Source organism: Chaetodon auriga, chromosome 13, assembly GCF_051107435.1.
Source record: "Chaetodon auriga isolate fChaAug3 chromosome 13, fChaAug3.hap1, whole genome shotgun sequence".
NCBI lineage: Eukaryota > Metazoa > Chordata > Actinopteri > Chaetodontiformes > Chaetodontidae > Chaetodon > Chaetodon auriga.
Window position 1 is genome coordinate 14,473,012 of NC_135086.1, and position 12,410 is coordinate 14,485,421.

At 42.3% G+C, this 12,410-nt stretch overlaps 1 protein-coding gene across 1 annotated transcript; it reads right to left on the minus strand.

The window, feature by feature from the left end:
* Positions 1-595: 595 nt before the first annotated feature.
* Positions 596-10,789, minus strand: dnajc3a (DnaJ (Hsp40) homolog, subfamily C, member 3a). The gene is made up of 12 exons (XM_076747038.1): positions 10,581-10,789; positions 9,899-10,009; positions 9,684-9,808; positions 9,099-9,173; positions 7,774-7,926; positions 7,452-7,633; positions 7,116-7,235; positions 6,636-6,741; positions 6,417-6,537; positions 2,006-2,138; positions 1,486-1,634; positions 596-1,141 (listed from the first exon to the last, which is right to left on the minus strand). The coding sequence occupies exons 1-12, from the start codon at positions 10,660-10,662 to the stop codon at positions 984-986; spliced, it is 1,515 nt and encodes a 504-aa protein (XP_076603153.1). The 5' UTR covers positions 10,663-10,789; the 3' UTR covers positions 596-983.
* Between the last annotated feature and the right edge of the window lie 1,621 nt (positions 10,790-12,410).

Sequence of the window (12,410 nt, forward strand, 5' to 3'; positions counted from 1 at the left end):
TTTGCACACTACATTTCATAGTTTTTGGGTAGAATATAGGATTTTAACTTATTACAGTTTACGTCTTATGCACGTCCAGCTTTCCCGTATTCGACTTTTAGGTGGAATTTTTCAGTATTTCCACAAAGGACCAGTGTTTTGTCTCAGGAATAAGATGGGTGTTGCTGCTCTACTGAAGCCAACAGCAGTTTTTTTTTCTCTCTGTCTTAAAAGTCAATAAAAATGGGTGCAGGAAGTCTGCTCTCAGGGCACCCATCTTTCACTGTGCTGTGTCAAATAGACATGTTTATATTACCGTCTGGAGGAGAAAATAAATCTTTGCTACAAAACCATCATTAGAAACGCTGTTTGTGAGTTCTGTCACCCGGTGTGGTCCGCGGATGTGTGACTCATGCACTCAAAAGGTCTACATCGAAGGAATTTTCTTTGCCCTGTAATTTCTTCCACACTATAAACCATTTCACCGTGTGAAAATGCATTTCTAGGGAAGAAAAGCAGTTAAGACGACAGCAATTAGAGAAAGGTTAGATGTTATGATGAAGCTGTTTCGAAATGTCATGTCTCACTCTCCAGCCTGCCGTACAGCAACACTCTTGCCCTTCAGTTCAATTTATTGTACATAAATAATTCTTTATTTACAGTTCAGAAAAACTCCATCCATATAAAAATAGCACTGTACCTATGTACAAATTTAATCTTACGAATGGATGTGAATTGTAGAGTGTAAAGACATGGAAAAGATGCAAACGTCAGAATTAACCCTCCTCGACTTGACAGATAAAAGCTGCTCCTCGCGTGGCAGATATTTGTTAGCACAGCAACAGACCTTCCCCAAACGGAATTCGGAGTTGTATTATTCAACAACAGAGATGCATCTTTAATTAAAGTCACTGAATTAAAGTCACAGCTTGCTCCACGTGTCGGCGTGCGCTGACATTTCTCCTGCCGGTGATCCAGCCCAGCTGTGCTGCGTGTGAGCCGCCTCAGTTGAAGTTGAATTTAAAGTTGAAGGGTCCAGAGCCGAATGGATTGAAACCCTGGAAGCTGTGGAAGCCTCCGCGGAAGTTCTGGTGATGATGATGACCCTGCTGGCTCTCTGGATCCATGGGGTCCTCCCCGTGGTCAAACTTGGTTCTCATCTCTAGAAAAAGCAGATGATGTGTAAGTACTGACAAACTTAGCAAAATAATATATCGTCATGTCTAACTTTTGCATTAGATGTTAACTTGTTCAGAACCAACGACATACACGTTTAACTTCAATTCAAAATACCTGTTATGGATATGTGACACCAGAGTTAAACTGTGCATACTACGGTTTGGATAAAGCTAAAAATGCTACCCAGTAAAATAATGAAGGTCTCCAGCTCCTTGGACAAAATAGCAAACAGTGAGCTGTTCACAGCAGCCCCTCAGAGGCCTGACATTTACTGTGAGACTGGCAGTAACAACTTTCCACTGACTCTGCAGACTGCTCTCTTCTTACCTGGGTCTGTGAGAACCTCTTTAGCCTGAGCGATGTCTATGAACTTCTTCTCAGCCTTCTTCTTTTCCTCTGGATCCTGGAAGTTGTCTGGATGCCACTGCTGTGCCAGTTTCCTGTAGGCTTTGATGATCTCCTTTTTCTGGGCAGTTCTGTATAATCAGCAGATTTATTCAAAATGAAAATGGCTTCCCTTCGCTTAATAATACCTGTCAAGTGTCCGGGTTAGCACGTTGGCTGTGATAAACCATTGCTTTTTATAACTAAGACTCTGCCTTAAAATGCATTTTGTTTTGAAGTGTCACCAGCGCCTTTTTTAACACAACAATGCTCTAAAGTGATAAGTGTTGTGGTTTCTTCAGTGGAGCACTGGATGTTCAACACACTCTCACAGCAACAATGAATTGCCCTCTTACGTAGTCGTGTGAAGCAACCCATTTCTGAAGAAACACGATTATTCTCCAGAAGTCTGGAGCACACCTAAATACATCGAAAGAAATATCCAAAAGGTACGAGTTCCCACCTCTTCACTCCAAGGATCTTATAATAATCCCTCTTCTGAGACTGTTTGAGAAGTCGCTGAGCTCTCTCCAGGCCTTCTTTTATCTGGCGGTCGTTCTCGCTGTGTTTTGCCGCAGTCTCGTAGTCCTTAATAGCTGGAAAATAAAAATGCAGGATGGACTCAGAATTGCTTACTCATCCCCAGCAGCTAATGGGAGGTGAAGTACAGTATTTAAAGACAGTCCCTCAATGGAAAAAGCACACAGGCTTCCTTGTTGCGGTAAACATGCTTGTGTTAAATTGTCTGTGAGCAAAGCAGTGAATCCCTTTATGCCACAGGGTCATGTTATGTCTCCGAGCCTCCAATTAGATAATGGACCAAACAAAAGACACACAAAAAAAATTACATGGATCAGCTAACAATAATTGCATTATTTTTCAATCTAGCTTCCTCTGCGTCACGCCAGCTTTGCTGTGGGACACGTCTGCATCCGGTTTGTGGATTCTCCACATTCTCAGACATCTTCACTGATACGATCAATCATTAAAACAACAAAAAAGACAAATGTTTGCTGGAGTTTGTGGCTGAGTGTGGATTAATATAGATTTTGGATGCTGGCACTATATTTAGGAATTTATGATTTAACACTGAAACACTTTGATGACTCCCTTACAATTCTCACTGTCTTAGTTTAGCGTGTTAGCATGCTAACAGTACAGCTGAGGCTGATGGGAATGTCATTAGTTTATCAGATATTTCGTCACAATGTTTTGGGCAAATTGAAGTTCACCCAGAGGGACCGTGGATGTCTGAGCCGACCACATACTGCGTGATAAGTAGCAGACATAGCCCCCGTGACATTGCCTATTGGTACATGGACTGCTTTTTGCTTAGAATTTGTCATTACACCAGTTGCCATCTTGTTTTTTCTTTTTTTGGAGCTCGACGTGACCATATTTGGAGCAGAGGGTGGAGCTGGGGAGGATTCGCATTGCTACACCTCCACCCTGACTGGATCTAACTGAGAACTTGAGGACTTGTGGCAGCGACTTGTCAATCACAAGGTAATTCAAAGCATACCCTGTTTATCGTCTATTTTACTTTAAATGGGACCCTAATTTTAAAAAATGAACCTCATGCTGCATTGAAGAAGACTTGCTGCTAGTGACTGAGACCATAAACTCATAGAGAAACTGTTCATCAAGGTCACATATCAAGTGAGAAGTAGTGTCACCATCTTTACAGTGAGGCAGCTAGCATGGATAAAAATCCAAGAGGCTACTGTATCTGACGTGTTTCTTAAGACAAATCACTGCACTTAGTGAGGTATTAACCAGTGTTCTTAGTACAACAATCAATGCCCGATCTTGTTCTATTAAATGAACCACGTTATTTATTAAGTAAGTTCCATCACCTTCAGATCACGTTGCAGCAGCTCCAGGCTGGTTCGTGTGCTAACGTTAGGGTGCTTTGAAGCTTGTTTACCCTGTGAGGTGTACTGAGGTGAATTTTACACCTCAGGGCCCTGACAGTTTAAAAGCCCACATGAGGTTTGGCCTTCCAACCCGCTGATGGGTTCATGCCATGTTGACATGTGCAGCCTCAGCTCAGCTCAGCTCAGCCTCAGCAGCGGTTGCAGGATCTTTGTGATTTCAGTGCTCTGGGGCCGACCTGCCTGGAGTGGCGGTGATGTTAATTGTGGGTTTAATTGGATGTTTGAGATGTTAGGGGGTTGTTTAGTCCTCTCGTCTAAAATAAAAGCTAAACACCACATTTTTTGGGTTCTACACCATATCTGGGATCACTGTGGATGAAGCGAAGGCAGTTTGCAGATTATATGAAATAAACAAAAAATTGCCATGCAGCTTTAATCCATCTCCTTTTTTTCTTTTTGGTCTTTTTTTTATAGCTGCTATTTTCTTTGCGTGTGCTGACTTTAACATCTAACATGTCTATGAACTATAAGCTGAGTTAAAACAAAAATGAAACATCACTTGTCACACTGAATCTCAGGTGAATATGAACAAATACATTTCAACGTGTGCCTGTAAAGCACCAAATGTTAGCTTTTCGCTTTAAATCTATCAACACGGCATAAAGTTCTACTTTTTCAAGCTCTTCCCCAGCAGACATGTCAGCCCGAGGGCCTTATTTTCAGCACCTGCACAAAGTGGAGCTTGCATTTTGGTGCCTCAAACAAACTTCTTTTATTCATGTTGTGCTCGTCTCTTTCACTCTATTACACACTAATTAACTATTAGACACATTTAATTGCATGGCAATGTAATGTCACCTCCACCCACATGTCTCTTTTCCATCACTGCTCACTAGTGAGTATCAAAATAAAGCCAAAACTGCCCCAACAAATACTAAAAAGGTTTTGTACTTATCAAGGCAATAATGGCAGCAAGGCAGACCAAGCACCGTCTGATTCGTACCACACTGTCCAATCTACGACAGGGAGCCTGTTCTGTATGACAGCCTTTCCTTTTAGCTGATTAAGTGTGCGTACAGCCATCTGAGAGTGTCAGGTATGAGGGGAAAACTGTTTTTCATCTGCAGTCTCTGATTTGAATGACGCACACTGTCAAACTGTGGTCACACGCGCTACAGATCCGCTGCAGTTCCCTCAAATCAAGCTTCAACTAGCAGCAGGCAGCTGAAAAACAGCTACAGAAAATTTCTAGTTTTGTGGGCATCACACTGGTCGGTTATGAGTCATTACTTTAGAATTTTTTTCGTTTGTGAAGCTCAACTCAATATGAAAGCTGGAGCCCGACTGGAAACAGCCCAGAGTTTCATGAAAATTGTGAAGATAGAAAATAAAATCAAAAAATTCTCGACCTGACCCAACGCTGAACATCTGCCAATATTGATACCAACCCTATTTTCTTAAAAGCCGCTATGTCTAGACTTTTTGTTTTGCCCCATTCCTTTGCATGCTGCTTCGAGTATTCTCTTAAGTTTGTGGTATCAAACATTCGTTCATTCAAAATTCAAGGGACCTACTCCTTGACGTCCTTCCATTTAGCCCTTTTTGTCCATTAGGCAGCTGCTCTCACTCTCCAGCTACACAAACGTTACTTGGTTTTTCATAGTATCTTTGTAATTTCTTTGTATCGGATTCTAAATTTTACAAAACATTTCCAATATTTCATCCAGTGTTTTTGTCATAATGAGCATCAAATGTGTGACCGGTATAATACGCTGAGCAGCTGAAGTGAAAATGATTCTAGAGGAAGACACCTGACACTAAATTTCAAACTTAACTGACAGATACACAGAAAATGTAGGCAGGGATTTAGATAAAAATATCCACTGGTTGTTTGCTACGTGGTTGCAGAACAGGTAAAATGACAGGTAAAATGACGGCTGGGAGTCAGACTTTTCCACCTGCCATCACTGGACTCTGCGATCTGACAACAGATAGATGAGACCGTAGTTTCAGCCTAATCCCCCCCTCAGCCAGCAAAGGCTTCATGGAGGCAGGAAGTGCTGTGTGTGCATTTTTCAGGGACCTTTTCTGGTGCCGACCTTTCTTGATAAATAAGACATTGTGCATCATTTCACAAGCAGTGCAAGACAGCTCTTCATCTCGCAGGCTATATTTATCTCTAACACACTGTGCTCTACACCTGATTCTAATTATACTGTGTGGGATAAGCGCTCTAACAGATGACGGTTGTCTGTTTCAGGCTTTAGACATAGCAGTTATATGCTTTCACCAAATTCGACATGGACACCCCAGCTGTATTTATCCACATTTAGTCTTTATTGTGCTTATTCAAATTCAGAGTCAAAATGGATTTGGTGATGAACACAAAGATTGTGTTAAATGAGGAAGAATTCATGTGGATGTGAGCGTCCCCCTTTCCGACTGTATGCTGCCTGACAGCATTTACTTCGGATGATCACATTAAAATCACTTTCCAAACAAATTCCAACAACTAAAGTGGTCAGACAGTGATATGTATGATGTGTAATTAACACTTTAACTTCATTTAACTGTGTTTTTTTTACATAGTGTTACAAGGGCCCCTGGTGTTAGACTCCTGCCATGACACCAGTACAGCCAAAGTTCTGACAACACCTGATTTATATGGATGAGGGCAGGCCAAACAGCAGAAACATCGACCTGTTTAGTGCAGTACAAATCAACAGCACCACAAACTGCAGCCTTCAAAATGGCCGTACAGTTGTTTTAAACAAAAGCTGTGCATTAAAACCTCGATGACAGCAGAGTGTGGGTGTTAATAAATCTGTATACCTTACAGGATTCAGTCCATCTTCAACAGAAACAGACAGTGGCCATGGACTTTCTCCACGAAAATGAACAAATTCCCAGTGAAGATTGGCAAACTAACTTACACAGACTGTCAAACTGAAAAAGAACTAGATCTTAACGACACACAGCTACATCTGACAGGCTTACCTTCCTCATACTGCTCCTCTTGGATATAGGCCTCAGCTCTGTCCTTAAGCACGTTAGCATTCTCCGGGTACGACTGGAGGACCTCGCTACACACTGAGATGGCTCTGCTAGCCTGCTGGCTCTGCTCGCGACACAAAGGAAACACACTGCTTAGACGTACTGTTTAATGAAGTGAAAGAGCGACTTAACACACCTCATGGCAGCAGTAAGAGGTCTTACCTGTGCCAGCGCATGGCAGATGCGCTCCTTGGCAAGTAGAGAGAAAGGGGCCACGTTGGGCTCAGTCTTCATCACTGCCTCGTATTTGCTCACTGCATCTTCATACCTAAAAGAGCAGGAGGCAGGTAGGTGTTTGAGCAACAATGTGCCACTGTCGCTACAGCAGAATGCAACATGGATCACTGCACCCACAAACATCGCGCCACTCTTGTTCTTCGCTCGGTTTAGTCTTGTCAATATGGCATGTTATGTATGTCAAATGTGATGTGACATCCATTCACATTGAGATGGGATTTGCACGCCTGTTTGTGAGACCAGAAAGTCGGAGCGCTCGAGGGAAGGAAGCAGTCATTCTACAGCTGATGCAATCCATGGTATTCAGAGGGGATATCGTTTATTTTTACAGGGATATACGGTTCCCCGAACACACACACACACACACACACACACACACACACACACATACACACACACACATACCTCTGCTCTTGCATGAGCTCCTCTGCAGACTGGATCTGTTTGTTGAGCTTTTTGACCTGCTTGTAATGGCTGTAACACTGCTTGTGATCAGGATCGAGCTTCAGGCACTCACGCACCTCACTGCAGATCAGCGAGAGGAGGAGGAAGGTGAGAACAGGTTAATTTGTCTATAACGTAATGTACATGCTATACTGCCAACTTACAGAGCGTGGACGAAAATAAAAGGTATAGTTTAAAATGACACATGACAGTCCAGCAGTAAAAACACTTTGGTTTGAACTGTGTAGTCATTTTTGAAGCTATAATTGATATTGTTGATAAGCAGTCTGTCCTCACCTGAGGGACATCTCATGGTCTCCAAGATTATAGTAGATGGTGCTGAGTTTGTAGAAAGCCTGGGTATTGTCACTCTTTAACTTGGATGCAGCTTTAAGGTCACTGATGGCCTTCCCCATCTCTCCCATTTCAATGAAACACTCTGCTCGCATCTCACGAGAGGTCACGTCCCAAACGCAAGTCTGTAACAGGTGAACAAAAGCTCTGACCAACTGCAGTTCGAGTTACTACACAAAGTTCTGAACACCCAGCACTGATAATAACGTGGACAATATCATACTTGCAGGAAAATTAGGCAATGCTAGCAAGGTATGTATCTTACCTCAATGATAGTGTCAAGCTGAGCAGCAGCTGTCGCATAATCCTTGCTGCTGAAGCTGCTGCGTGCCTGAGACACCAGCCGCTGAATTTCATCTGACTTTGTCAGCTGACTCTGGGCTTCCCTCTCCTCTTTATCATTAGGGTTGGACTTCAGCTGGAACATCGCAAGGCAAGACGTTACATCGCATGCTTAAAGTCATGATTAAAACAGTAGAACTGGAAAAAGACTGAAGCCAGGAATATGAGCTGTAAATTGTAGACCAGAGAGACCAGAAAATTAGTGCTTGAGACAATTTCAGTCCTTCACCAACACATTCCAATATGAGCTCTTATATTTCTGAAGAGGTTCTTGTGCCGACATTGCCTCTTGAAAGCATTGCCTATCACAGCAGTAGCAGTGCTTATGATTCTCTAAACCCATTACATTATAATCATCCTCATGATGGCGGTCATCATATTCACAAGAGCAATCTCAGCTAATGACACATCCTTACAAATAGACCTGGGTACCCTCTAAGTGGTTCCTGTGAGCTCAGCTTAGGAAAGAGTGTAATTCATAGATGTGATGCATTACGCTAGGCCACCACTGGCCAATGCAAAGACAAGGAGCTAATGGTTGAAACAGGCCTATGGGGCTGCAGGTCTGCCACATGCCTTTGGACCAATGTGACAGTGTCTGACATTCACATCCTATCCCCACATAGGAGAGGAACTTAATGTCTCCCTGCATGATTACCTCACCTGAGAATACAGCAGCTTTAGATGGGATCTAAGAATTAATACTACATATAAGAGGGGTATTTGTGTCTGGGGGTGTTGTGAAACTTCACTGTAAAATGGTCGTTTTAATGGAGAATGCATTAGCGAGCTGCAGGCTTAATCCTTAACGCGCACCTAAAAATGATCCCTGAAGGCCCAAATGAGAGTTCACGGCCAATTTAATTATCATCTACATCTTGTGAGATAGCTTACGGATGCAGGGTTTCAGTGTTCTCTGAGGTCTCATGTAGCCTAAGTGCATCTGTTTTTAACTTCTGTGCAACTTCAAAGAGTTTTGTCCATTCGCCCCATCAAGAACAAAATCTCCAATGTTGTCAATATACTATAACTGTACAGTAAAGAGTGCAGACCTCACAGAAGAACATAAATACCTTGTTAGCAAGTTAAACTCTTCCTTATTGTCCATGCTTGACTTTAGTTTCTCTCCAGCACCAGGCTATAGATCAACACTGACACCTCCTGGTGAATTCTGCTCATCTAACAAAACAGTGGCTTCTTCTCAGCATTTCCGCTGTTGAGTTTCGAACTTGGTATCACTCTACTTACCACCTTCTTAAAGTCACTCTCTGCTTCATCGAGTCTCCCCTGCTTGAGAAGGAGATTTCCTCTCTGAAGTCGTGCCTATTAAGGGAAGGAGAGAGAGAAAGCAAATATAGAGCTGTCAACACAGCTGACTTAACGAACCATTTTCCAAGCACAATGTGTGCCTGGCCTTGATTTAAACTATAAAACTAGCACATATACTAAAGATACACTCATAGCTGTCTCTTTCAGTAATTTCCATAAATGTGTTTCTCCCAGATGAAAACTGTACATCTGTCTCTGATTGTAGCTTCTTAAATGTGAAAATTTGGTGATTTCTTTACTCCTCTATGAGAGTAAAGTGAATGTCTTTAGGTTGTGGACAAAAACAGGTATTTGGTGACATCATCTTGGGCTCTGGAAACAACATTTTTCACTATTTTCTGGCATTTTATACCAAACAACTAATCAGTTAACCAAGAAAATGATCGATAATTGTTGTCAGTTTGACAATTAAAATTGTTGCAGCCCAAAATAATTGAGCTGTACTTTAAACAAATGATTTAAACAAATGATTTCAAACCAAGTGTTGTGAAAACTGAAACTCACAGATGTGAAGTCTGGTTTGAGTTCAATGACTCTGCTCAAGTCTGGCAGCGCAGACTTTGACTTGCCCATTGCCAGAAACACTGTGGCTCTCCTGTAGAAGGCCATGTAGTTCTTGGGATCTCCGTCTGGCGAAAGGACAGCGAGAACACGACTATGCAAGTTTAAAATTATACTTCGTAGAGTAAAAAACAAGTTATTATTCTTATGTCACTTACCCACAGCAGCATGGAAATGAGAGAGGGCATCGGCGAGCTGGCCAGCAGCGAGCAGTTTCTTCCCCATCTCCATATGGTTGTCCACACTCCCATCCCTGCCACATTTCACTCCTGGAAACACACACAGAAAAACGTGAATGAAGTATTCCACCATAACGCTGAGCATATTAAAGCAGGCTGCTACAATACAGTACTCCATTTCTTACTCATTTACGTTAATTACCGACCAATGACAGAAGGTGGCGTCAGCATGTCAATCAAAACAGGAAAGTGAAGTTCGAGAGATTACTGTGGCATGTGAGCTAGCTGTCATGCTGTGCTGTTAGTTCACGTTAAGTTAGCTTACTCAAAGGACACCAGCGTTAACTTGCTTAGGATATGAGATAAGTTGTTAGCTAGGTTAGTGAGTTTTTAATGACCTGCAGGAGCACTCAAACGGCTGACTTTAACTAATATGCTAAAGACGATTTGCCTCGACATAACTGATAAGCTGTCTTAACGTTAAGTGAGCCAATAGTTATCGATTTGTCTAGCTAACGTTACTTTGACTGACAGCAGGGTGTTTGAACCATGCTCAAAGTTCTTACTTAACTCTAAATAATGTTAACATTAAGTAGTCAGTAGCTATCATTAACGTTAGCTTCCCTAGTAAAGTATCGTTAGCTGTCAGTGAGCTTCTTACCTTCATATCTCAGATCAATCAAAACAAGAACATATGGGATGTAGGTCAGTATCTTGTGAGCTACATGGTCGATGGAAACCATGGTTAGACTTGCACCAGACAGGTCTTATCGCGTTATATCCCTCGGAGCCGATGTTATTGTCACTGTTTCCTCTGATTCTCCACAGTCCCATGTGTTGACCGCTGCTCAGCATTGCTCCTCTTTTCCCAGCCACAGCGGAGCAGCGAGCTCAAACCCGACCGGTCGTGGGGGACTGTGATTGGCTGGATCGTTCGGAAAACCCCGCCCACCTCCGTAGGCTCAACAGAGAGGAGCCACGACAGCACGAGACGCTCATCCGCGTGAGTGTGTGTGCGCGCGCGTGTGCGTGTGTGTGAATAAGTGGTGAGAGAGTTCATTTCCTCTGTCATATATGAGATTATCACAAAGTGCTCTAATAAGTAACATCATGCAACGATTTTACTGAAAAATAACAGCTTCAGAATCATTTCAATGATACACTGACTTGTAACAGGGAAAACTGCACCTCTTTCATTCCCTAACACCTGTTCTTACAAAGTAAATTGGGTCGAGCAGGTGCGATCTTTTGCGAGAAGTGTACACTTAAAGATAAGATAAGGCTTTATTGATCCCATGCTGGGGACATTCATTTATGACAACAGCAAGAATACAGAGAAGAGGTAGAACAAATAGACAATAAAAAGATACGAAATAAAATCGACAATAAAGGCTCAATAAATGGCTCAGTTTCACGGTGGATTTTGAATTGCACATGAGCAAAATATGAATAATAAAATGCAGTGTATTTGGGCTTTTCAACAGTAAAAATATATAGCACAGTAAAAATATATAATGTTGCAAGATAAGCTTAACAGATGTAATGGATATTCCCATATGATGACATAAATAATGGGGTAGTGCAAAAATTAGCTTTGTGATGTGAAATAACATCAAATGATGCTTTAGTTAAACAGTCTGACAGCCACTGTACTGAAGGACCTGTGGTAGCATTCCTTCTTACACAGTGGATGCAGCACTCTTGCTGAAGGAGCTATTTAAGGCCCCCACCGTCTCTTGGGGGTGAGAGGGGTTGCCCATGATTGATGTCAGCTTGGCGAACATCCTCCTCTCATCCACCTCCTCGATGGTGTCCAGAGGGCAGTCCAGGACAGAGCCAGCCCTCATGACCAGTTTGTTTAGTCTTTTTCCCTCTCAGAGATTCCACATACTCAGCAGACCGCTGCATACAAGACTGCAGATGCCACTGCTGCATCACACACCACCAGCTATGGGTCTCAGCTAAGAAGAGGCTAGTATTCTCAGCACGCCTCAGCTATGTGTCAAAACACACCTTTGTATACCAGGCAGCAACCAGACTGGGACTTGGTTATTGAATGGACAATGTCCTGAATGGAATCAGTTTGGGTGGACGCTGTGGACAGTTTTCACTATGAAGCTGTTACAGTCCAGCAGATGGCAGTAATGCAACACTTATGAATGTCGACCACCATACAAGTTGACAGAAGAAGTTGACATCTGACATGATAATCGATTTCTCATTTACACACATTTTGCAGATTGGGCTGCAACTTGGCTCATTAGATTGAGGCTGTAGAGTATAAGAACAATATTTAATCTTTAAATTCATGTCGCCTATATTAATTCATGCTGTTTTCTGTAGACTTTAAGTCAATATTCTTCCTCCTCGGGACAAATGAGGCTCTGTGGTTTAATGAGACTTTGTTAGAAGCTTATAAAATTTGGAAACCATTTCATAAGACTGTGAATGTGTCTTGTAAGACTTGGTACAGTTAAGGAGGATAGCAGTG

What these genes read in the sequence shown, in the direction of transcription:
- dnajc3a (XM_076747038.1), bottom strand. Translation starts at nt 10,662, where the DNA reads ATGGTTTCCATCGACCATGTAGCTCACAAGATACTGACCTACATCCCA. An exon ending in GATTGATCTGAGATATGAAG is followed by an intron (nt 10,010 to 10,580) that starts GTAAGAAGCTCA and finishes GTGTGTTTCCAG; the next exon opens with GAGTGAAATGTGGCAGGGAT. An exon ending in TCATTTCCATGCTGCTGTGG is followed by an intron (nt 9,809 to 9,898) that starts GTAAGTGACATA and finishes TCCTTTCGCCAG; the next exon opens with ACGGAGATCCCAAGAACTAC.